General features: G+C 54.2%; 6 protein-coding genes across 6 annotated transcripts; 4 read left to right on the plus strand and 2 right to left on the minus strand.

Annotated features, from left to right (window-relative positions):
- Nucleotides 1-1,443: 1,443 nt before the first annotated feature.
- On the plus strand, nucleotides 1,444-3,077 carry CORC01_08672 (TLC domain-containing protein; the record flags this gene model as incomplete). Its single annotated transcript, XM_022620302.1, has 4 exons — nucleotides 1,444-1,594; nucleotides 1,715-2,028; nucleotides 2,101-2,388; nucleotides 2,451-3,077. The coding sequence occupies 4 exons, from the start codon at nucleotides 1,444-1,446 to the stop codon at nucleotides 3,075-3,077; spliced, it is 1,380 nt and encodes a 459-aa protein (XP_022473140.1).
- A 1,099-nt stretch (nucleotides 3,078-4,176) lies between these two features.
- Nucleotides 4,177-5,427, plus strand: CORC01_08673 (TLC domain-containing protein; the record flags this gene model as incomplete). The annotated part of the gene is made up of 1 exon (XM_022620303.1): nucleotides 4,177-5,427. The coding sequence occupies one exon, from the start codon at nucleotides 4,177-4,179 to the stop codon at nucleotides 5,425-5,427; it is 1,251 nt and encodes a 416-aa protein (XP_022473141.1).
- A 310-nt stretch (nucleotides 5,428-5,737) lies between these two features.
- On the minus strand, nucleotides 5,738-17,883 carry CORC01_08674 (beta-ketoacyl synthase domain-containing protein; the record flags this gene model as incomplete). The annotated part of the gene is made up of 5 exons (XM_022620304.1): nucleotides 5,738-8,724; nucleotides 8,784-10,514; nucleotides 10,579-11,282; nucleotides 11,336-17,363; nucleotides 17,415-17,883. The coding sequence occupies 5 exons, from the start codon at nucleotides 17,881-17,883 to the stop codon at nucleotides 5,738-5,740; spliced, it is 11,919 nt and encodes a 3,972-aa protein (XP_022473142.1).
- Nucleotides 17,884-18,792: 909 nt separating this feature from the next.
- CORC01_08675 (cytochrome P450) lies at nucleotides 18,793-20,721 on the plus strand (the record flags this gene model as incomplete). Its single annotated transcript, XM_022620305.1, has 7 exons — nucleotides 18,793-18,861; nucleotides 18,927-19,039; nucleotides 19,112-19,161; nucleotides 19,213-19,272; nucleotides 19,330-19,656; nucleotides 19,740-20,287; nucleotides 20,368-20,721. 7 exons carry the CDS (start codon nucleotides 18,793-18,795, stop codon nucleotides 20,719-20,721), a joined length of 1,521 nt encoding a protein of 506 aa, XP_022473143.1.
- Nucleotides 20,722-21,125: 404 nt separating this feature from the next.
- On the minus strand, nucleotides 21,126-22,448 carry CORC01_08676 (uncharacterized protein; the record flags this gene model as incomplete). Its single annotated transcript, XM_022620306.1, has 1 exon — nucleotides 21,126-22,448. The coding sequence occupies one exon, from the start codon at nucleotides 22,446-22,448 to the stop codon at nucleotides 21,126-21,128; it is 1,323 nt and encodes a 440-aa protein (XP_022473144.1).
- Nucleotides 22,449-23,706: 1,258 nt separating this feature from the next.
- On the plus strand, nucleotides 23,707-25,346 carry CORC01_08677 (uncharacterized protein; the record flags this gene model as incomplete). Its single annotated transcript, XM_022620307.1, has 3 exons — nucleotides 23,707-23,885; nucleotides 23,954-24,379; nucleotides 24,440-25,346. The coding sequence occupies 3 exons, from the start codon at nucleotides 23,707-23,709 to the stop codon at nucleotides 25,344-25,346; spliced, it is 1,512 nt and encodes a 503-aa protein (XP_022473145.1).
- Between the last annotated feature and the right edge of the window lie 17 nt (nucleotides 25,347-25,363).

A 25,363-nucleotide genomic window follows, 5' to 3' on the forward strand; every position in this document is an offset into this window, starting at 1 on the left:
TATGACTCAATGGGTTATTCCGGTTTGTATCGGTGAACATTGAACACCATGTATTACTTTCTCCGATTCCCCGCTAGACCCCGAACGGCGAATCGGGTTTTCAGTCAGCATATAATCTGGCCGAGCTCTCCACCACGGTGATCAGAGAAAATGTGAGAATGATAGAAGCTTCGTCCACGTGAAAGCATGTTGTTTCGATGAAGCGTGCTGTCCACCGGAATGGTAATCACAGCCAGGCATCAATAGTTCAATGGTATGCTGGATATGCGCGGCCGGCGAACCTCATCGGTCGCCGGAGATGTGGATCCCCGAAGGGCCGATATGTAAGCGAATCAAAAGGCTTGTATTCGGCTCTAAGTGGGTCATCATCCGGTGCGCTACCTGCCACTAATTGCCCGGCTCGATACTTTCGGGGGCCTTCGGATGATGGAACTACGACGGCCGGAGGAACCACCGGATGAAGCGATTGTTCTACGTGGGTTCAACGGATCTACTGAAAAGCGCGAATTGTCTGTCCGCGTCTTTTCCGCATTGCTCTTGCTTTGATTACCCCCTTTTAGAATTCGGCTCTGGCAATTGCTTCTAGCTTCCTCTGCGACTAACAAGCACAGCGTTCGGCGATAGCCTCCACCTCCCTCAGATTTGGACCTGGCGCGTTGCAATGGAGTAAACCGCGTTCGAGTTCAAATTGCAATGGGCCGAGAGTATTTGATTAAGATTTTCTCACCCCGTTGCCGGATTCCCGCGGGCTTGCGGCGTACCTACAGGATCCACCGGCGAAATCCATCCTGCGGACCTGTGGCAGTGACACGATGACAAGCACCCATGTAAGCCCGTTCTGATTGGTGCGGGGATGGCCTGATGCTCGTTTCCCCTGAGTCTTGCATGTCCTGCATGTTTTACGGTCAATTGACACAAGATGGCAATTGAGAAGTGAACGTCTAGCCTATAGGTTGTCATGTTTGCAGTATGCCATGAACAATTGGTATCAAGCATGACGAGGACTCTTCAACGTCAGCCTTGTTGTTCCACAACCCAGCTTTTTAGCAAAGACACGCCTTCTACCCGACGACAAGCAAGCTTAGAAGTTGGACATTTCCAAGATCGTAACGGCCGCCAGTTCAAAGATCCAGCCGCCCAAATATGAACACCCCTGCATTCCCGCAGCCTTGTCTCACCGCCCCCTGTGAGGCGCGAGCAAAGGGTCCAACCTGCTCAGCTGGCAGTTGGTCTCGCCCTGTTGGGGAGGGGGGGCCGCAGGAAAACACAATACTTCTTTAAGCGACACGCACCTACGGGCACTTTCTCAACAGTTTTGTCGCACACAAATCTGCACGATATCACACTGTTTATTATTCTCTTCGCCTCGGCCTCTATCGTGGATGCTAAGCGGAGCTGAGCTGAGCCTCGACTCCTCCGCCTAACGAGTGACAAGGATCGACTATGAGCGAACCCACCACCGAGATCGCGCATACTGAGCGCATGTCACCCGTCGCGTTGAGAGCGTCCACGCCCGCTCGCCCAAAAAAGACAAAAGCCATGGGTCACAGCCGGAGGAAGAGGCTCGTTCAATGGCTATTTGACAATCAAACCAGTACGTCGCGAGGAGGGGGGAGGGGGGAAAAGAAGCTGAATCGTCTCTATTTACGGATGCCATGCATCGCACCCGTCCTTCCCGAGAGCCAATGCTGACAAGAGCCGTCTGAACGAACAGGCCTCGCGTTCCAAACCGTTGCCCCTCTGCTCCTCACACACCTCTGCGTCCCCGCGGCGCGTCCGTACACATCCAAATTCTTCAAGCTCTCATACTACAACCCGACTACGGACAAGTATGGCGCCGGCCATGACGACCTCTGCTTCGTCGCCTTCTGCGTGGTGCTCCTCATCGGCATCCGCGCCGCGCTGATGCGCCACGTCCTCGGGCCCCTGGGGCGTCATTGGGGCATATCGAAGAAGAAGGACATCGCCAGGTTCTCGGAACAGGGCTCAATGCTGGCATACTACAGCGTTCTCTGGCCGGTGGGAATGGTATGTGTAGAACCGCTTCACCCAATAGCCGAGGTTTTTGTATGGAAATCGCGACTAACCGGCGACCCTTAGTACCTCTACTGCAAGGCACCATACTACCTCAACATGAAGGGGCTCTGGGCCAATTGGCCTCAAAGGGAACTCGATGGGTTGATGAAGGGATACATCATGGTGCAGTGGGCATACTGGGTCCAGCAGGTCATCTCGGTGAACATTGAGGCGCGGCGCAAGGACTATTGGGAGATGATTGTGCACCACGCCATCACCATCGCCCTCATCGCGGCATGCTACGCCTATCACCAGACCCGCGTCGGCCATCTCATTCTGGTCCTCATGGACGTAATCGAGTTAATCTTCCCAGTGAGTCCTCATTCCATTCGAATCTCCAGCATTGTTAGGCGTATCGCTCACAGTCACGACAGCTGGCCAAGTGTCTCAAGTACATCGGCTTCACGACCCTCTGCGACGTCATCTTTGGCGTCTTCCTCCTGGTCTGGGTATGGACGCGTCACGTCTTCTACCTCATGACCTGCTGGAGCGTCTACTACGACCTCCCCCGATCCCTGAAACAGCCCTGCTTCCGCGGCGCTGCGGGCGCCGTCGAGGGCCCCTTTGCGCCGCCCGTAGCGGGCTGGTCCCACCTCCTCGAGCCGTTCCAGGATCCGGCGGGGACGGTGTGCATGACCAACGGCATTACAAAGGGCTTTTTGACCTTTCTCCTGGCCCTCGAGGTCGTCATCTGCGCGTGGTCATTCTTCATTATCCGCGTCACGGTGCGGGTGCTCAAGGGGGCGCCCGCCGAAGACGTGAGGAGCGATGTGGAGGTCGATGACGAGGAGGAAGAGGAGGAGGAGGAGGAAGAGAAGATTGAATATGAGGAGGTGGAGGCGATTGAGGAGGAGGTCGGTGTAGAGTCTCTTGACTTGAAGTCTTGGGAACGTTCGACTGCCAGGAAGGAGTCTTCGAGCTCGAGGGTGAGCGCCGTCAGAACGCACAGCGGGCGGAAGGAGTTACTCAACAGAATTGGGTGTGAGAAGCAGATTGATTGAGGGGTATAGCCATGTTACGCTTCAATCGGGTGGCCAAGACTGGCGAATAAAACAAATCTTTACTATTAATACATGGCATATCACTTGCTTAGTCTAAGTCTGTCTTCTGTCTACCTTGTCGACAGCTTGAACTCGGGATGAACCCAAGAAGATCCTTTTTCGAACCGAGGGGTTGATTATATGCCTCCATCCCCACAGCTCATGTTTGTAGTGTAAGAATATTCTTATAGACCGCCATGATCGTGGTTGAGCACTTTCATGATCGATCCATGCAAAAGCATCACTTGAAAGCGGTGTGCAGTCCCCGGCGCCCCCTCACGGATTACTCTTGGATGAGATCCACTCTGTTCGGGGCAATATGACGACATAAACCCTCCGAATCGGAGGGTAAATAAATTCCTAGCCGGTCTCGACTCTCTCCCCCTTTTCCATTCCTCAAGGCCCCCGGATCGATTCCATAACCCCCCATCACGGTAAGGGCAAGCAACGTTGAAAACGTGGGGCTTGATGCTACATTCAGATGCTGCCGAGACATGGGCCAACGTCCATCCAAAGAGTCTGGCTGAGAAGGATCGCGGTGCAGAAACGAGTAGTTTCAATCCAACGGCAGCCATGCGAGTAACTCCCGGATTTGATGTCGATGCGTGTTGACAGTCGCCGTGCCGCTTTATTCCGCACCGAAGCTGTTTATTAATGGGCCATTCAGTTTCCCGGTCCTTGAGTGGAATAAGCAAAACATTTCTGCCCATCTGCTGACTTCCCCGATTTATTTAACCGTGTGCCCACCAGCCAACATCAACCCCCTGCATGAAGCTAGTCCAAGACGAACAGCTGTTTGATTGCGCCGGAACGTCCTGCCGTTGTTGAGGCCGCCCACTCTAATCAGTTGACTCTCTCTCAAGATCTAGAGTCTTGCAGTTGCTTTGCTGTTACGCATCGTCTGGGTGTCAGCCGAGGAGGATCTCAAAGATCGCTCCGTCTCGTCGTTGTCTTTCCCGACCAAGCGTATCTACCTACCTCCGAGCACAAACACCCGATTTCGACGAAAATTACGAGCTCACATCGAGACAAACAGCCCAGCGCAGCGGTCCATCACAGCATGGGCGCCAACTATATGGAGCTACAGCCAGGCGCGCAAGTCCCCCCTCAAATGCTGGCCAGCCGTCACACAAAGGGCTACTCGAAGCGCAAGAAGACAAAAGCCTTTGCTCTCCTGCGCCGTCGGACGTGGACGCTCCCCTTGTTCCTCACGATTGCGATCCTCTCCCTCTACGCCGTCAACCCGACCGACTCCAACCCGACGCGCCACTTCATATTCCCGTCCTACCAGCTCGACAATGGCGGCGCCGAGACGACACAATACGGCAAGGGGCCCTGGGATATCGCCTTTGTCGCCTTCTACACAGTCTTTTTGACCTTCACCCGCGAGGTCTGCATGCAAGAGATGCTCGCGCCGCTCGCTCGCGCATGGGGCATCAAGTCACGCGCCAAGCGCGCGCGCTTCGCCGAGAACATGTACACGGCACTCTACGTGACTGCCATTGGGCCCTGGGGCCTGCACGTCATGAGCCGCACCCCCGTGTGGTACTTTGACACCCACGGCATGTACGCGGGCTTCCCGCACCGCACGCACGACGCCAGCTTCAAGTGCTACTATCTCCTGCAGGCGGCGTTCTGGGCGCAGCAGGTGGTCGTCATGGTCCTCGGGTTGGAGCAGCGGCGCAAGGACTTCCACGAGCTTGTTGCGCACCACGTCGTCACAGTTGCGCTTGTCGCGCTGAGTTACCGTTTCCACTTTGCGTATATGGGTATCGCCGTGTACATCACGCACGACATTAGCGATTTCTTTCTCGCTGTGTCAAAGTCGCTGAATTATCTCGACAATAAGCTTCAGGGGGTGTCCTTTGGGGTGTGTATCGCCGTGTGGATTTACCTCCGGCACTACACCAACTTGCGAATTCTCTACTCGGCGCTGCCTGGCTCTGAATTTAGTACCATTGGGCCATATGAGCTCAATTGGGAAACGGAGCAGTATAAGTGCCCCTTGTCGAACTTCATCACCTTTGGGCTGTTGGCTGCGCTGCAAGCGCTCAATCTGTTTTGGCTGTATTGCTTGCTGCGCAGCGCCTACAAGTTTGTCTTCTTGGGAGTTGCAAAGGATGACAGATCGGAAGATGAAGAGGCTTCGACGCATCGGCCGTCTCTTCAACAAAAGAATGCCGCACTTGTAGACATATCAGCCAAGGAGCTCGAGGGATCCAAAAAGGGTCACCCATCTCGTGTTACTGGAACTGAAACTGTGTCCATGCAAGCGGCCGTACAGGAAAGGAAACCCAGAAAGGCCTTGTGATTTATCTCACGAGACGGTCGGCATCATTTAATGATTTGTATGATATAATATTTGGGTCAATGGGACCCGGTTGGAACACTACGAGATCGTTCATAACAGGTGGATAATTTAATGCTAATTCTTCTAATGGCTTAAAGTAGAGGGAGCTTTGATAATGATGTGCGGGTAAAAAACGCTGCTTACGAGTAAGGTATCACGATGTAGATTATCTGAATACGGGAAGAAGCCTTGGTTATAGCAAACAAGAGAATGGTTCAACTCCATTCCAATACCAATCCAACCCTTAATGACGCCAAAAATAAGATACAACTTAAACTTCAAGCAAACCCAACAGTCGTCGCCTCAGCAACTTGGGAAGATTCATCGACTCTCCAGACCCCAACGAACTCCAGAATACGGCAGCCATGGCATGCGACAATCCAATCTCCTCGGCACGACCAATCCACTCATTGAGCGGCAGCGCCTCAACATCCTCTCCCGTCTCACTCTTCAAATACTCCCGAATCTGCTTCACATTCAACTCCAAGTCTCCCGACTCGTGAACATAAACAACACCATCCTCCCTAGACCCAGCCATGACGGCGCCGACAACCCCGCGGGTGACCGTCTCGGGCTTCACCAGGTCAACAAACCCACTCAGACCCGGCGCCGCTGGCACGGCGCGCACGCGCCGCGAGTAGTCGAGCATATTCTGCAGGACATCAGCAGCCGGGTTCTCGCCCGTCCTGTCGGCTTCGGGGCGCATGATGCTCGACGGGCGGTGGATGTAGATTGGCAAGCCGCCAGCCGCGTGGACGTTTTCGAGGTATACCTCGCTGGCCCACTTGGAGGCGACGTAGCCGTGTCGGCCGTCCACCGGCGGCCTGTGCTCGCGGACCGAGACCTCGTCGAGCTCCTCGAAGGGTGTGTACATGGCGACACCCGTAGTGGATACATAGTGCAGCGGGATCTGCCGAGGACCGCACAACCGGACGAGCTCTTGGGTTGCTCCGAGGTTAGCGGCGCGAAGGGAGGAGTATGTCTTGAGATGCGAGACGTCAGCGCCGTTGTGGATGACTGCATCGGCGGATTGGAATATGCGGAGGGCGGCTTCCTCTGTGAGACCGAGGCGGGGCGAGCTCAGGTCGCCTTCATGGAACTCTGTTTTGGGACCGAGCTGGGAGAGGAGATGTTGGCGGGCTTGGTCCTTTGAGTTTCGTACCGCTATGCAGATGACTTTCTCGACTTGCTCGTTTTCGACGAGGGACCTCGCGAGATATTGGCCGAGGAAACCTGTGGCTCCTGTCAAGACGACGGTGCGAGGCAGCTTCGCAACTGGATTGGCAGACAACTGCTCAGAGATGGCATCTCCTGAACGTAGAGCGGTCTCGCTGGACCAATCAATCTGGGTGTCGAGCTCCGGCTCGGTGTCGTCCATCCCGGGAAGAAGTCGAGCCATTGACCTCAGAGTCGTGGCTTGGAAGAGCTTTGGCAAGGCGATGAAGATGCCGAGATCTGCGCGAATCCGACCTTGAAGCTCGATCAAGAGGAGAGAATTACCTCCAATGGTGAAGAAGTCCGAGTTCGCTTCGATCTCGTGCAAACCGACGAGCTCCTCCGGAATCACCGCTTCCCAGTAAGCTTGAAGTGTGCTTTCGGCCTTGGAAAGTCTCGCCGATCCTGAGGTACCCTCCATCTCCTGTTCGGCGCGGTGGAAAAGTCCCTGCGAGATGGGCAAAGAGGAGATTCCACGCCTGTCAACCTTACCAGCCACGGTTCTGGGAAGGGCGTCGACCGGAATGAGAGCCGATGGACACATGGTGCGTGCCAACGGGAGCTCAGCGAGGAGAGTTTTGAGGAATTTGCTCCTATCCTCAGCAAAGTTCTTGTCCGAAAAAACGACGTGAACGATCATGAACTTGACCGCCCCTTCCGAGGTACTGCGAAGAGACGCCACAGCATCGGCGAGGACACCGCCGGAAGCTTGTAGGACGGTCTTTTCCACGTCCTTTAGGTCAATCCGAACACCATTGAGCTTGATCTCCGTGTCGTCTCCGATGCGACCTTTCAGGACGAGCGTGCCGTTGGACTGCAGGAACCCGACGTCGCCTGTTCGGTACATGGTCGTCCATCCCCGCTTTGAATCGTCCTCGGTTGCAAAAGGGTCAGGCAAGAAAGACGCCCGAGTGCGTTCATCCAAGTTCAAGTAGCCCATGGCAACTCCAACACCGCCAATGGCAATCTCACCCGTCTGGCCTGCTGGCTGAAGGTTCTGACTGGGGTCCAGAATGTAGAAGCGCTCATTCGCAGACGCCACACCAACGGGAATGGTCCCTTGATACATCCCAGGAGTTCGGTACGATAACTCCATCTTGGTCGATCCACACGTCGTCTCAGTAGGACCGTACACGTTGAAGAGACGGAGGCCATCGCGGTCCACCTCGCGGAAGAGTTGAAGAAGCGGCTCCGTGACGGCTTCTCCGGCGACCAGGGCTAGGCGCCAGGCCGAAGACCGCACTACGGCCTGGCTTTCACGCCTCAGCCAACTCTTGTACTCAGTTGGGGTGGCGTAGGTGGCTGTCACCCCTCGACTCGCGATGAGCTCAGCCATCGCGTGCGAGTCCGCGCGCATGGTGTGGGATACTGTGTGCAATTGGGCTCCCACGCCGAGAGCCAGGAAGATTTGCGTCACGGATAAGTCAAAGCTCCACGCGCTCTGCTGAAGCACGACGTCGTGCTGGTTGAGTTGATAAATGGTAGCGCAGTGGTCGAACTCGTGCTTCAAGCTGCTGTGGCGTAAGATAACTCCCTTCGGAGTCCCGGTTGAGCCGCTGGTGTACAGGATTATAGCTGGTGCGTCCGGCTGGGCGAGATTGGGGATTGCTGTTTCACTTGACTCTTCCAAAGCTGCTACATTGACTAGAGATGTGCCTGGCTCGGTCTCCAGCTTCTTTGCGTCGTCCGTCGTTGAGTCGTGGACGAGGATCAAGGCTGGTTGACAGTCGCGCACCATCAGGGACAATCTTGCAATCGGAGTGTTGACGTCCAGCGGGACATAGACGGCGCCAATTCTGAGAATCGCAAGAAGGGAAGGTATCCAACAGACTGACGGGTGCTGGAAGACCGCAACCCTGGAGCCAGGTTGCACACCTTGGCGGAGGAGTTCAGATGCAATCGTGTTCATCTGGGCAGAAAGTTGTGCGTAGGTAATTGAGCCACCAGTGTCATCGGTAACCGCGACTCTCTCCGCGACAGCTGGGAAGAAGCTTTCGAATTGGTGAACGAGGGTCTCCGGCCAAGAGGAGTTGAAAGCCGCGCCTGGACGCACGTCAGTAAGCTTGTGCTGAATAAGTAAATCTTTCTTTTGGTGAACTTACCGCGTCCCAATGCAAGAGCCTTTTGCAAAACAGCAGGTCTGAAGTGCCATTTGCTACCCACCGCCTGATCCGGCGCGTTTGCAAACTCCCGCAGAATGTCCTCATATCCATGCTGCAAGATTTGAGCATCAGCATCTGTGTACAAGGACTCCTGCAAATTCAGGAGGATGCGCGTGTCGCCCGTGGTGTTGTTGATGACGGTAAAGGTGATATCGTAGGGAAGCTCGGCCATCTCCTGCTTCATCATCGTCATGCGGCAACCGAGGAACATCTGGCCGTCTTCGAGGTCATTCTCGGCGTAGTTCATAAACGCCTGTGCCAAGGGCGTATGCGTGGCCTGACGAGAGACGCGGAGCTCGTTCAGAATGACCTCCAGAGGAATCGAATTGGCGAGAACGGCGAAGCTCTTTTCCCTCGCCTCGTCTAGGGCGCCGAGGAAGGGCTGCTCCGCGTTGGCGGCCATGCGCAGGGGTAGCATGTTGAGGAACGGGCCGATGCCGGTGCGCATCTGGTCGTCTCTGCGGCAGCTGTCCGCAATGCCGATGCATACGTCGGTGGTGCCGAGGAACCGGTGCAGGAGGACCTTGAAGGCGGCGAGGTGGAAGTGGAACGGAGTGGCGCGGTGCTTCCTCGCGACCTGACGGATCTTTGCCGAGAGCTGCTTGTCGATGCGGAAGTCCGGGATGCGGGATGCATAGCGCTCGAGGGGCTGTCGTTCGGAGATCTGACTGCGGTGGAGGGACAGGGGGTCGGGTATGGTGGTGAATTCGCGGCGCCAAAAGTCGATGGCCTCGTCCCATTCTCCCGATATGTACTGTCTTTGCTGGTCGTCAGAGTAGTCGAGGTATTGGAGAGGGCTCGAATCGAGGGGATATCCGTTGTACAACCGCTCCAGGTCGCCCATGACGGCGTCGTTGCTGGCTCGGTCGAAGAAGATGTGGTGCGAGCTCATCAAGAGGTAGTGATCCCGTGGCGAGTACGAGAGCAGGATGGTCCGGCTCGTCTGGCCACGGCGCAAGTCGAATACATGGCCACGGAGTGCTGCGTACTCGTCGAAAAGCTCGTTCTTGGTGTAGACTTTCTTGTGCTCGAGGGCGAAAGAAGGGGCCTTCATAACTCCCTGGCTAGGCTGGCCATCGCGTTCGCAAATACAGCTTCGCAACGACTCATGTCGCTCTCCTAACGCCCGGACGGCGCGGGAGAGATCGGGGATGCGCACTTCTCCGCTAAGATGAAGCATAACTGTGTTGTTCAGAGTGGTCTTGTCAGGCAAGAGCTCGTGCACGAACAAGAATACTGACTGGGTGTAAGACAAGCGTCCGAACCTTTCCAACTGGACTTCCTGTGGCCCTGGCTCCTTCTCCTCCTTTATCTCGAGATCGCCGTTGACGACAGATGAAGTCTCCGTCTCGGGAGCGGTAGACGGCGGCGAGCCTGACTTTTGCGATGACTCTTCGGAAGATGATGAGTTGTCTTCAGATTGTAGGGCAAACAACTTGGGTGCCAACTCCTCTGGGATCTCATCCACGGCGTGGTCGATGAGGCCCTGCAGCGCCTCACCCTTGAGAATCCGAAGTGCGGGAATGTTGACCTGGAAGTTGTTGAGGAACCAGGATCGGATTCTGACGGCGACGAGGGAGTCGAGCCCCAGCTCGTCAGTACGGACTGCTGGGGTGATGGCATAGTCGTCGCTGAGATGGAGCATCTTGCGCATTTCGGCAATGAAGGATTCTAGCTTCGTGTTAGTCTTTTGCAGATCATGGAAGGGGAACAAAATGAGTGGTCACGGTCTTACCAGTGATGATCTTCTCAACATCATCTCTCGTCGTCGCCGTGGCCAAACGCTCTTTGATAGACGGGCCAGCCTGCGTATTAGCCGCGCTCGTGTCCTCGACCGCGGCCCTCTCCGTGAGACACGCGAATTGAGGGTAGCTATACCACTGAGGCCGGTTTGGCGCGTTGGCCGGCATCCGTCTCAGGCCGATGGAAATCTGCCACTCGGCACCCGACTCAGGGTGGCCGTATTGAATAGCCTCCGCCAGCGTCTGGTGAACATCATACTCGGATATCGTCAAGAGTCCTCGTTCAAACGAAGGCCGCGTCAGGACGTTGCCCTTCTCGCGGGTGATGTATCCCGTGCCCATGATCAAGCCTAGCTCCACAACGGACGCCGGCAGACCGCGCTTGCGTCTTTGCTGAGCCATACCGCTCATGAACAAGTTGGCGGTCGTGTAGCCTGCCTGGCCGGGGTTCCCTGCGACGGTGGCGACGGAAGAGAAGAAGATGAAGAAATCCAGTGGCTCATCTCCCAAAACGCGATCGAGGTTCAGACTGCCCTCGACCTTCGGACGGAGAACCCGGCTAAAGTCCTCGAGTCCCATGTCACGAAGGGCCATGTCTAGAAGGATCATGGCGCCTTGGTAAACACCGGCGATCGGGGGCAGTGTGCTAGAGATCTCGTTGTGCGCCTGTGCGAGTTCGTCGTAGTCGGTAAGGTCGCTGCATATCTCATATTAGTAAATGATTTGAACACGATCCGGCGGTCGACCTACCATGCCACGATGCGTACTATTGCCCCTCTTGCCTCCGTAATCTTCAGCCAGCTCTCATCTACCTTGGGGTTGCGGCTGGTAATGACCAGGTACTTGGCACCATTTCGAATCATCCAGTCTGCAATAGAGATTCCAAGATCTCCAGAGAGTCCGACCAACCAATAAGTCCGATCTGCCTTGAAATGAGCTATGGCAGGTTGGACATTGATGGAAACGGATGAGGCGCTCCAGTCAACGATTGTAAGTGCGCTGGGAGCTTCCTTGATTGTCTCCAGATCTTGTACATTGACCAAGCTTGTCGCCGTGTCATTGCGTGTGCGGTTTGCAACAGCTGAGTGTGCATCGGCCGTTGCAGCTGCGAGACGTTTATTCATATCGTTGCCAAACGCCCGGTTCATCTTTGCCGTTTCGGCAAGCAGTGAAGACACGTTGACTCTAGGGACACTGATCGGCAAGCAGGAAGCGACTGATGACAGTCCGCCTTGGGTTGTGAAGTCGATGGATCGAGAGATGTTGGCGGGGAGAAGCGCCCTCACCTCGGATTGGCGCATATATCGGCCGATATACACAGAATCGGTTTGCTCCGCAACTTCCCTCAAGGAAGTAGTGCAGACCAACTTGATACCAGCCGACTTGAGACGGCCACCAAGTACTTTCATCACCGAATCGGGGGCGTTATGAGCCAGGACAGTGTCGCCTTCGATGAGAGAGCCCTCAAGTGCTGGCATGAGGAGGTGTGCAGCCACATCTGTCAAGAATAACGCCGCGGACTCTAGGGGAACAGAACAAGAGACCAGATTCTCTTGCGGTATGCTGACGACGGAGGCAACAGAGTCCCAAAGACTGAGGTACTGAGTGCCAGTTGTTGCGCAGAATCCCAGTATCAAAAATGCGTCGCCGAGGTCAGTCTTGATGGCTCGCAAGCTGGAATGCGTCAAGTTCAAGGTAACCGTGCTACTGTCGCAGCGGTCCCGAGCCAGCGGAGACCGCTCGACAAGGATGTACTGATCATCCGAATTCTCAATAGCTATTTGAGAGTTTAGAGTCTGGGCATCCTTAACGATGGTCCTTCGAGCCGAGTTATAGCGATCATTGGCAGTGCTGACGGGCCTCATCCGAGGAACCAACTGGCGTCCGTCAGAATCAATGACAATCTCAGACTCTACGGACCAGAGGGGTTTTCGCTGGCTCTGTTCTTGAACGGAACCAGACATCTGGAAGCGCAGCACGGATTCCACCAACGCCCGCGCGTCGATTCGGTGCGCATTTTGGAAGTCGATGAACTGGTAGCGGATCTCCGGGATTTCCCATAGGGCCGATCGCGCGAATCCGACACCCATGTTGCCAAAGGGGTTATCGACCATGCGATCCTGGGTGACCCACGCAATGGACTTCTCAGATCCGAAGAGGTACTTGAGGCCGTCCCAGCGTGCTGCAGTGATGTCTTTGAAGACGGGGTGGTCGAGGTCCTCCAGAACCAGGACAGTGGCGTTCTCGTCAAGCTCCGTATCATCTAGTCTCTCTAAAGATTCAATCACCGTGATGTCGTCGCAGAAAGCGTGGATGAGCTTTCGAATGTCCTGCACCAAGCGAGAGACTCGCAAAGTGGACCCTCCAATGATGAAGAGATGCTTGATGACAGACTGTCCAACAAACAGCGAGGGCGATGCCAAGAGGGGCTCTCGAATAAACTCGACCCAGTCATCGACCGCCTGCGAGACCATGACAGAGTTGGGAAGAGACATGGCGTCCTTGACGGGCGTCATGGTGTCGACTCCCGAGAACCCGGTCTTGCGCAAGATGGCATCCCACTTGGACTCGGACACGCACGCACCCAGGGTTCTGCCCTCTTCAACCCCTTGCCACCATCCCGGGAGACACCCGAAGAGGGCGGTACCGCGGATGATGTCGGTGTTTGTCACCTCATAGAGAACGAGATAACCACCCGGTTTCAGAAGCGATCGTACGCGACGCACAGTCTGCTCGATGCTCTTTGTGGCGTGCAGGACGAAGGAGGCGACGACAATGTCGTAAGAATGCTCCTCGAAGCCTTGCGTCTTCATATCTTGCTCGAGATCCAGAACGCTGTAGAGCATGCGGTCCTCAAATGCCTCAAACTCCGCCTCGGCCTTGTCGAAGAATGCCGCCGAGACGTCCGTGAACGTGTAAGTCGAAAAGTTGTCGTCGACGCGCTTGAGAATTTCGCGAGTTGCCTGCCCGGTACCGGCCCCAACTTCCAGGATCTTGCTCTCGGGATACCGCTGCAGAATCTGCACGACAGTCTCCGCTAAGAGGTTGGTGCCTCGGGTGATGCTTCGGGCTTGTGCGTAGTAGTCAGCCAGTAGCCCGTTGTTCATCAAGTGCTCGAGCATGGTAGTCTCTCCCAGTATCGCACGCGGCATCTGCTCCCCGACGATGTGCATAGCCTTGATCTCGGGTTGCTCAGAGAATGGCTTGGAGAAGGCGAGAATGTCTTCTAGCGTGTCATTGAGCCATTCCCTCCTTGCGTACCGATGCTTGCCTTGCTGGACGAGCTTGTGTGTGTGACAGGCGAAAGACAGGTAAGCGGCGTTGTACGGGTCAGACCGCCCGGGGTGGTCCTCTGGAATCTGGTGCTCCAATTGTCTGAGGTAGAAGTAGCTACCACGTTCAAGGATGATAGCCATCTCTTTATCTTGAACCGAGGCTTCGTAAGTGCCCGGAATGTCGGCGTTGGGCTCGGAGGAAACCCAATGCGTAGCATAGAACTGCTGTTGGTCGTCGGCCGAAGAAGCCGGGGTGAAGGGGACAACGTGGAGTCCTTCCACCTGGACAGCAGTGAATTCCCCATCTTGGTCGTGAATATCAACATCACCCTGGAACCCAGAGTTCTCTCTTGATTCCGCTTCATCGGACATAGATGCGACAAATGGGACTTCAGCAGCGCCTGACCAGTGACGACCGCACAGCGAAGGATTGATCCTGATTTTGTTGATGCGGGTGGGGAGGTGGAGGCTCCAAAGCCTGCCGTCCTCAGGATAGCTGAAAGTCAAGATGATGGAGTGGAAAGCTGCGTCCAGAACCGCGGGATGAATGATGAGAACCTCGTCGTTGGACTCCGGGGCTGTCAAGGCAAGGGACCCAGACGCCTTGCCGAGCTTCCTCTTCAAGCGAGACAGGGCTTTGAAGGGACCCGTGTATCCGTAGCCAACTTCGTTGAGAGAGGAGTACGCGAGCTCGGTGTCGATATCGACCATGTAGGGCTCGATACGGGCAGTTGCGGGCAGCGTATCTCGCGACGGCTCGCCTAAGAAGACTGATATCTCGCAGCTTGCTACAAGTTGGAAATCCTTCTGGGATCCAATGCACGCCTCGTAAGTGAAATGGGCTGTGATTGTTGCGGGATCATCGTGGCTGATGTTGCTGACCACCGATCGGACCTCGATGCCAGACTCTTGCTCGTCGTTTCCAAAAACCAAAGCCTGGTGGATGAATAAGTCTTTAATTTCCATGAGCTGAACAGGAGTTCCATCTGCCAGGAAATGGATCGTCTCAAATGCCGTAGCCGCATATGCAGCTGCCGGGAAGACTGTCTGCCCTTGGATTCTGTGGTGATGAACCCATGGAAGATCTTGGGGTCGTAAGATCGCCTTCCATGTAACCTGATGTGCTGAGCTCTGGGGCTGCAGGTCTCCAAGAAGCTGATGAACAGGTTGACTTCTTGTGCGCAGGTTTCGCGAAAGATTGGATTCGTGCCAATATCCCTGGGAGTGGTTCCATTGATATGTTGGCAGATTCGAGATGAAGCGATGCGTCTTCGGACCACCTAAGGCAGATTCGTAGCGGTCAAAGTCGATGACGAGATTGTCGACATGCGTCCAGACATATCCAATTGCGGAGGAAACACTTTGGACTGCGTTGGTATTGCGCTGAAGTAATCCTGTGTATGGAATCTCAATCTTTTGGTCTCGAAGAGTGTCAAGAACAGGCCCCTTCAAAGCAGGATGAGGACCAACTTCGATTGCGGCGTCAAAGGGACCGAGTCTAATGGCTTTCTCGACTGCTTGCATGAAGAGCACTGGTGAAAGAAGATTTTCCACCCAGTATGAGGCATCAAGGCTGTTTGAAACGTCCAGAGACCGATCCGGATTGACACTGGAGATCCAAGTGCAGTTCGAGTTGGATTGCTTCATTTGGATGGAGAAAGGCTTCATAGACTCCAAGTACGGCTGTGAACAAGGCACCATGTGATGCGAATGGTAAGCCTTATCCACCCGGAGACGTCGGACGAACTTGTTCTCGTCCTCGAAAATGTCAATCATCTCCTCGATCGCATCTTCATCACCTGAGATGGTGATACTGGAGGCAGAGTTGCATGCGGCGACCTTGACTCTGCCCAGGAAGTAGTCATCGTTGCAGATGGACTCGGCATCTTCCAAAGTTGTCCCAACTGCCAGCATAGCACCTTGGACTCCTTCGGGACCTGCAGCCAGCCGGGAATGAAGACCGCGATAATACGCAATGCGGATAGCGTCAGGAGCAGACAGAGCCCCAGCGGCAAAGGCGGCCCCGATCTCGCCCGAGGAATGTCCAACAACAGCAGCGAAGCTGATGCCGCATTGGTGAAGCAGCTCAACAAGAATGACCTGCACAGCGGTACACAGAGGTTGCGCAACAGAAGCACTGCCAACTTGGCTCGTCTTTGCTTCAGCGAGCAGCTGCTCTTTCAAAGTCCAAGACGGGCGGTCCGCCTCGGGCAGCTGTGCCAAGGCATCATCCATGACGGCTAGCAAGTCGGCCGCATACTGGGAAGTCTCGACGAGCTCGGCGCCCATGCGAGCCCACTGCGCACCTTGGCCCGTGAAGACACCCAGCAGACGAGCCTGCTTGGTGCTGGTACCGGCGGCCTTGGAGTCTAGCTGGAAGTTGCTGTTGCCAATGATCCCCTTTAGGTTGCTCTGCAGTGTCTCAATGGTTGACGCCGGCAACGCGAGTCGCAGAGGGAGACGAGAGCGGCGAGATCGCAGAGTCCAAGCAAGATCCGAAGGACTGGTGTCGGGATGCTGCTCCAAGTACTGGACATGGGCTGCGAGACTGGACAGGAGCGATTGTTTTGACTGTGCGGAGAAAAGAAAAGGGGCAGCGCTTTGGATGTCTCTCTCTTCGTCGGAGGTGGACGGCTCAAAACTCTCGAGGATGATGTGCGCATTGGTTCCACCGAACCCGAAGCTGTTCACGCTGGCTCGCCGGCTTTGACCCGGCGGAAGTTGTGGCCACGGAGTAAGCTTCTGGGGGATCTTCAAGTGACTGTAAAAAGGCAAGACGTTCGGGTTGAGATTCTCCAGCAGCATATTCGGCGGGACGTAGCCGTGTCTCATTGCTTGCACGACCTTGAGGATGCCGGCCAGGCCGGCGGTGCTCTCCGTGTGACCGATGATGGTCTTGATGGAACCAACGAGGAGGCGGTCCGCATCAGGATCTCCGTTGCCGAAAAACGCCGTGTGCACAGCCTCGGCCTCGACCGGGTCGCCCGCGGGTGTCCCCGTGCCGTGGGCTTCAAAGTATTGACACCGATCTGTCTTGGACTCCGGGTCGAGTCCTGCCTTGGCGTAGGTAGCTCGGATAAGCGACGCCTGCGCCGCTGCACTGGGCATCGTGATACCGCGACTGCGACCATCTTGGTTTACGCCGGTCTCCCGGATGATGGCTTCGATGTGGTCTCCGTCCGCCAGCGCGGCACTCAGTGTCTTGAGGACGACGGCGGCAACACCGTCACCGCGGGCGTAACCGTTAGCACCCTGGTCCCACATGCGAGACCGGCCATCGGGAGACAGCATTTTCAGCTTGCTCTCGTGGATGTACGGCTCTGGGCCGAGTAGGAGATTGGTTCCGGCCGCTAATGCGACACGGACTTCTCCCGATCGCAGAGCCTGTACGGCTTGGTGCACAGCAACCAAACTCGAAGAGCAGGCGGTATCGACCGTCAGTGAGGGACCGTGCCAATCGAAAAAGTATGATATCCTGTTGGAAACGATACTCCGGGCGGTGCCTAAGACTGTTAGTGATATTTATCAGTTGCTTGACGGAGTGCACTTCTCACCAATGGCAAGGTATGTTGGGACGTGCTGCAAGTCGCGAAATTGCAGAGACTCGTAGTCGACGTACATAACGCCGACATAAACACCAGTGTTGGAGCCCTTGAGACCTTCGATGGTCAAGCCAGCGCCCTCCAAGCCCTCATATACTGTCTCAAGAAGGAGGCGCTGCTGAGGGTCCATGGCTACTGCTTCTGGTGCTGTGATATTAAAGAATTGGGCATCAAACTTGGCGACATCTTCTTGGAGTAGATAGGAGTGTTTGACGTTGGTGTGACCAGGAAACTGAGAATCTGTATGATGAAACCCGCGAACATCAAAACGACTCGGGGGAATTTCGCAAAGCACATCGCGAGGCTCCCGGAGCAGGTCCCACAGCTTGGAAGGTGAGTTGGCACCTCCTGGAAACCTGCAGCCGCTGCCAACGATTGCAATAGGCTCGTTGCCTTGGAAGGCCACATTTGAAGATGCCATACTGAGTACCGTGACGGGTGCTACCAGCTGTTTCTCTGACGTTGAGGTCGATATCTCAGATGACTCCTTGTGGTTGTCTGCTGGTTGTTGATATTGATTTACGGTCTGATTCGCTCCAGAGGTGGTTAATGGACCATAAGATACATTCAAAAGGAGCGGACGCAGAGAGGCAATTCAAGCTCCTCCTTTCAATTGTACTATTTGATCAATGAGTGAATTCAGACAACCATAACTCAGACTTCAACTCCTCGGCTCGGTCACATAGTCACATATCGCTTACCCGACCTGAATCCAGAACTTGAGGCAAATATCGACCAGGCACTTGTTGGATCTAGATCCCTGTCACCTGTCAGAGCAGTCCAGAACCTTGAAGCAAACTGGTCCCTGCAGCTCTGTCTTAGCGGGCTCCGAACCCGCGGTCGGGCCGGTTTATACCCCCACGTCAGGAGCAAGTGGGCTCGGCAGGATCAGCTCGGCAGGATCCCGTATTATGCCTCCGAACTTGTGAGAAAGCCCTCCGAAAGGCCTGGTTAGGATCTGACAAGCACATTTTGGCGGTGAGCCGATTGGCCAAAGTCCTTCTTCACAAACGATCTTTCAGACATGGACAGGGGCGAATGCTTAATGCCTTCTTTTGGAATTCAGGAGATCAGGTTGAAGGAAGCCGGCCACCGAGTCGGTGACTTTCTCCGCAGATATGGAGGCCAAACTACCGCCTTCTGTGTACTGTTGCCTGTCCAATCTGGCGAATAATCGGATGGCCAGTCTAGCGCATAAGATTTTGTTCATTTCTGATCTGTGATCGAAGCAAGAGGTCTTACATGTAGTCGCCACGTTCTGTCAAAGTTGAGAATTGGTTGGGACTGGATCGAACGCTCAATCTGGCGCACGATTTCTACAGCCGCCACCATGCTGAATCTCGAGTTTCCCGGCTTGAGTCTGACGACTCGCGACTATGCCACGCTCGCATTCGGTGGTGTTAGTGATTCCTACTCCTGACTTGGAGCCCTGTGCGCAACGGTAAATGTCTAACACTATCCCAGATCGTCGTCTATAGTTTGATTCGGACCATCTACCTGGTTTGGTTTCATCCTTTGGCAAAATATCCTGGCCCCAAGATTGCAGCAGTTTCCAACGTGTGGTATGGGTATCAATGGTAGGTTGATGGAATCCCACAGAGGAATTGCCTTTGGGAAGAAATGCAAGAAGCTGACGAGGCCGTCCACAGGCTATCTGGCCGCTATCCTTGGGCTATGCAGCGAGCCTTTCGGGAATACGGTGAGCTAAATTCATTGTCCGAGTACCAGATGGCCTGCTAACTGTAAGTAGGAGATGTAGTTCGAATAGCACCAAACGAGCTCGTCTTCATCACCCCCAAGGCTTACACAGGTATGTCCACAGCCAACAGCACGTTTAAAGTGAGTTTTCTGATGTGATGCTGGCAAGATATCTACACTAGCAGCATCAATGGAAGGCCCGGTTTCGTCAAGTCTGATATGCTTGACACTGGAGACAAGTACGAGGGACTGGCTTCGGAGCGAGACATCGACAAGCACCGCGCTGCCCGCAAGCAGTTGGCTCCTGCGTTCAGCCCCCGGTCGCTGAAGCAATATGAACCGATCATTCACGCCGACGTGGATGAGTTCGTCGACGTGCTCAAGAACTCACCCGCCGTTGATGAAGGCGTTGATATCGCCCCATGGTTTGAACGAGCAACTTGCGATCTCGGTGGCTCGATTACACTTGGACACAATTTCAAAAACATTCAATCCGGTACGCCCAATCCTATCTGCGGTATTCGTGGACTCTTGCCCATCGTTTGTTCTGGAATCATGGCTAACGCTACCCCCAAAAAGGCCAAAACCATCCCATCTTGGAGTCACTGTTGCGCATCGGTCACTGGGCCACATTTCGCAACGTCATGCGTCGCTTCCCCCTTCTCTACCCACTCTCCTATGTCTTTCTCCCGCCCAAAGTTGCATTCAGCTATTTCAGAGCTCACTCAACGAGCAAAAAGCTCATTCGAACCCGTGTCGAGGAACGCCATGACCGTAAGGACCTGGACTATATGGCACAGTTTTTGAAGAACGAGGAGGCAATTCCGACAGATGGCTTCCTCGTTTCCCAGGCCGGCCATCTAATCCTTGATCACTATGAATCATCAAGTGTTTTGACAGCTGGTATGTGTTTCTTGACGACAAACGATGAGATTATGAAGAAGCTACAGGTGGAGTTGAGAACGACCTTCAAGTCTTATGAAGATATCACGGAGGATAAACTTCAAGACCTGCCGTGGTTGAATGCGACTATCGAGGAGGTCATTCGGCTACACACAAATGTTCCCTACGGACTCCCAAGAATCAGCCCTGGCTATACGGTTGATGGAAACTATGTGGCGAAAGGAGTAAGTTTTGCTTTCCTTGCTCCTTGTATCTGCCGATCTAGCAAAATCCTAGGAAATTCTTGAAACTAATTTTACGCAAGGTCATTGTTTCTTCCTGCGCCTACGCCACAACGCACTCGGAGACGTACTTCAGTAAGCCATACGAGTTCAAACCACAGAGATGGCTTCCCAAAGACCACGTAGAGTACGATCATGTTTTTGATGGTGATGACCGAGCTGCTTTCAGGCCTTTCAGTGCCGGATCTCGCAACTGCCTCGGCCAAGCCATGGCGTACCTAGTTCTTCGCATTATGTTTGCGAAGCTTTGCTGGAGGTTCCAATGGGAGTTGCTGAACAAGAATGAAATGGACTGGGATAGGGATCTGAGACTTTACATTGTATGGCAAAAGCCAAAGGTGCACGTTCGCCTTACTCCCTTCGAGAGAAAGGTGTAATCCACACCTTTCTGGTTTTCGATAGGCCTCCATATTTAGCCGGTCTTTAGTCTCGATGCATCAAATCTTTTTCCCAAGTGCATTGCATGCAATGTTTCCTGTTACTGTTCCTGTCTCTGTTTAGAACCGTATGTAAGTGATTCTAATGGAAAAGGATAGCAAAAGAGGTTAAACTGACGATCAGTTCACTGTGAGCTTCGGTAATGACAACATTCACCCATGGTCAAAGTCGAGATTTTTTCTATCTTTGCTGCATGTGTATTTGGAATTCGTTTGAGAGATCTATGGTTCTACTCTTTGCATATATTCTTCCCATCAAATGCTTGGCAATCCTATCAACCACAGCCATTTCTCTAGGCCGTTGGATTTGCCTGCGTCTCGTTCCGCGCCCTTGACCAAAGCTTCTATGTAGCAGAGCCTTTTATACGATTGCTTGACTGTCTAATAGTCTGGAATGTTTCTCGGGTCTGTCTCATTACCGCTCGAACAATGTCAGAAGTATCCTGCCGACTAAGAATCCCAGCTCCACCCTCAACCGCGCCATCCCGGCGGTCCCAGATTCGGAACTCTGCAGGCAGACCCAGCAGTCGCTCCACAGTATGCATCTGGTACTCAAAGACCTGGGTCATCATCATGAGCTGTATGCTGGTCGGCTGTGGTGAAAGCGGAGCCGGAGCAGCGGCCGATGTCCCCGATCCAGACCCCTCACGCAGGCACCTACTCATGCGATTGAAGACGACCTCAAAAAGCTCACCCAGTTGAACGTATGTTGACAAAAGCATCAGTGTTAAAGAGAGCGCTGGCGGCGATGCCGGATTCACCGTCTCTAGAACCGTTGCAAATCGCATGATTACGTTCAGAATGCGATTCCAAACGTTGAGGTCTCGCCCTCCGGGTGAATCCGTTCCTTTTCCGTGCTGAAAGGCATCTTCCGTGAGATGCGGATTCCAAGATTCCCAAGGTTGGTCCTTGAGCTCGGCCAACTGATGGGAAATACTGCCGAGGAGGCCTACCACATAGACCCCCGTATCGCCAGCATTTGATGTAGTGGGCGTGGCAATCTCGCTGTGACCAGAAACCTTATCTTCGACATCCGTCATTGGCTCGTGGAGATCCCTGTTTAGGTGCTCTGCCATGTCGTTCAGATCTCCAAAGTCGAGATCGGGGACGCTTAGCTCGGAGAAGACGTGCGAATGTGCTCGTGGAGAGGGGATGGTGGGCTCGTCGGACGCTGGCATCGCAGTCGGGAAGTTTGACGCGTCTAACCACATGGCCGAGGCTGTATTAACGTGATCCAGTGCCCTGACGGTAGTGAAAAATTGGGAAGGACCTGGATCTGGCGGTTGGCTCTGTGTTGTCGTCGCAGGATCTGTACCCATCGTGACACGCACACCGCGGTTCGTTGAGGGGCGACCGTTCCGGGTGCCGTACAGCGATCGACTGTCCTCGACCTGGCCACGGTGGTTCGCGTGTATTGGAGGCCGTCCCAGTGGCCGGCCGATGCTCGTGACACACATGGCACCCAGACGGAGACAGCGCTCGCAGGTGCCACTATCCGGCTGGCTTCGGGGACATTTGAGCTTCTGCTCCCGGCACCGGTCGCAAGCATATCTCTTTGCTGTCTGGTTGTTCATAATACCAGGAGTCTTTTCCGGAAAATCGGCCTGCGAATTGATCAGGGGTTCTTTATTCCGCGGACGTGTATGGTTCGGTGTGTTTGAGGTCATTCGGAACTGGAGCCAAGACTTTCGGAGCCTCGAACGATATTTGGATTATATTTTCCAACGATTATCAGACGAACAAACGTATCATTCTAGTGCTCAATCGCTGAATCCTACGCTTTCCTGATCTGTCTTAACGTACGTTCCGCGTTTCCCAGCCCACTTTCTTGCTTCTCGGTAGACAACACTACTGGGCCGTCTAGGGCCCTCGCTCATGCAAGTCGAAACTATGAAAATGTCTCAAACTTGACATCTTGTGAAATAGCCCAAGACATGTCGCCAGAGGGAAGTGATAGGGGCATCTTACAGGCTCATTACTCACGAGAACCCTGGTTGTAGGAATGTGTTATTCGTGGGGTTCCATCGACAACTCACTAGTGTCCCAGGTCCCCCGCCACTCGCGTAGCATGCCCAATTATACCAGGACAATGCGGCTTATTATTCGTGCAAATTCCCTCTCCTGCTAGTCTCATTTTCTAGGCAACTGCCTTGAAGCTGCAGTGAAGGCTGTGCTTGGCAACGGGTTGCATCTGAGGTGGATTCTCGCGAGACTCCAGTCGCTGGCTTACTCACAGCGCTACTACCATCGGGCCGGCGAAGGAGTTCATTGTGGGAATCCCCGCATCAGAGCAATCCTTTGCCTGGCAAGACCCGTTGGTCGGGGCCCATGGCCAGATCTGTCCATTTCTTGTGTTTTCCGTAAAGTGAATAAACGTTTAGCGTCTCGGACAAGCCCGCCGAGGATTGATATGCGGGGAATGGTACGGGCCGCGTGTTCCGGTTAAGATGCCGTGCATCCACAAAGCCACGTCGAGTCTACTAAGGTGCCGCAGTGGTGCATCATAGTAAGCCCTCAGCCCTGGCAGAAACAACCAATACCATGCAGTCAGCAATATCCCGGACACAGTCAGCGTCTTCACCTAAATTGGACATACGTGTAAGGAGTCGTTCGGCCACTTTACAAAAAGACCCGAAAGATTATGTGTGAATCAGACGATCTCCCCCGGTGTGGGATTCTGAATTACGGATGAACGTGTGGCTTGGGATCCTTCGATCCACACTTGTGGCAGGGCTTGTTCTTCGGTTCAATCTCGAAGACAAGGAACTCTTCAAACTGCTACGTATGCATCTAGATACCCAAGCATTCACCATGGTTAGATCCAACCACTGTCAGACCTGAAGACTCAGACCTGAAGACACCCACAGCACAACGCAACGCGTCTCCTGAGCCTAGTAGAGATCCCTTGCCATCGATACTGTCACAATGCTTCGCGAACTCTTGTATGGGCTCACAGGCTTGATTCTGCTTGCTTACGCCGCGGATTTCGTTTACAATGCTGGAGACGAACCTAATGAGCCGATCCGGATACGTTCGAGGTTCCCACTTATTGGACATGTCCTGGGACTGATGAGCCAGGGACCAACTTACTACAGAAAGACGAGGTATGTGAGATGAACTTTCAACGACGATTCAACTTGCAAAGGCATCTGATGACCCGAACTCACGGCAGCAATTCCACCGAGGCCGAGATTTACACGCTGGGGTGTTTCAACTTCAAGGTGTACATCAGCGCTTCTAGCCGACTTCTCCCCTTCATCCAGAAGCAGTCCAGGGCACTGTCTTTCCGGCCTTTCCTCCAACTCGTTGCACGAAAGTACGGCGATGCCTCAGATGCGGCCTATGAAATCTTTGGAGGCAGTTTGCCCGATGATTTGAGCCAGTCTGTGAAGATGAGCTTGGCTCCTGGCCGTCATCTTGACGAGCTAAGTCTTAGAATGGGCAAAAGAGTCTTGGTCGACATTGATGACTTGCTCGCCTCCGAGGACAAAGTACCCTTGCTATCTTGGGCTAGACATGCTGTTGTTCAAGCAACAAGTTGCGCTGTCTATGGAGAAAAGCACCCTTTTCTTGACCAGGAAATCGAGAATTCTTACTGGTAATTCCCCCCTACTGTAATTCTGTCAAATGAGTCGCACATGCTGATCGGATGGCAAAGGAAATGGATGACATATCTTACTGCGCATCTGGTCGGCTGGCTGGATGTGACAAAGAAGGGATACGCGGCAAGAGAAAAGGTCTTCCAGTCATACATCAAGTACTGCAAGAAGCTCCCTCAGGAGAGCTCTCATCTTATGAAAGAGCACCAGCGTGTTCTGGCAGAGGCTGGCATATCTAGTACGGACAAGGCCAAGCAAGCCGCCATCTTCACCATTGCCTCCTTCAGCAACTCGGCACCGACTCTGTACTGGACCTTGTGGGAGCTCTTCTCCCGCCCTAAAATTCTCGACGAGGTCAGAGAGGAACTCAAAACACGGGCGGTTGTTAAACCGGACAGTGGAGAATTCGTACTGGATGTCGCCTCACTCAAGTCTCAGTGTCCGCTCCTCCTTTCGGTATTCCAAGAAACGCAGAGAACTCGCCACGTCAATCCCAGCTTTCGCAAAGTCTTGACAGACACGCTTCTGGACGAAAAGTACCTTTTGAAAGAGGGCAATTATCTCCAGGTGCCCGGAAACGTCATCCATAGCGAAACAGGCATCTGGGGTCCGACAGCTTTGCAATTCGATCCCTATCGGTTCATGCCTCAAAAAAGCGGCGAACGAGATGTCTCTACAGCCAGTGGCTTTGTGCCGTGGGGAGCTGCGCCCTACCTCTGCCCAGCGAGACAGTTCGCCGCAACCGAAATCCTCATCATAGCCGCGCTGCTTGCCATGAGGGCCGATTTAACACCTGCCAGTGGAGTCTGGGACAAGAATCCAGCTTTGAACCATGCAGACCTTGCTACTCTCTCACCTCCCACAAAGGATGTTGAAATGCGTGTAAGCGTTCGAGAAGAGTGGGCTGGCAACTGGACTGTGAAGATGGGCGAGAGTCGAAGCCGTGTTCCTCTCGCCTCAGGGTAGTGAGACCACTGTTGATG

Source organism: Colletotrichum orchidophilum (genome assembly GCF_001831195.1).
Source record: "Colletotrichum orchidophilum strain IMI 309357 chromosome Unknown Scaffold_75.1, whole genome shotgun sequence".
Lineage (NCBI taxonomy): Eukaryota > Fungi > Ascomycota > Sordariomycetes > Glomerellales > Glomerellaceae > Colletotrichum > Colletotrichum orchidophilum.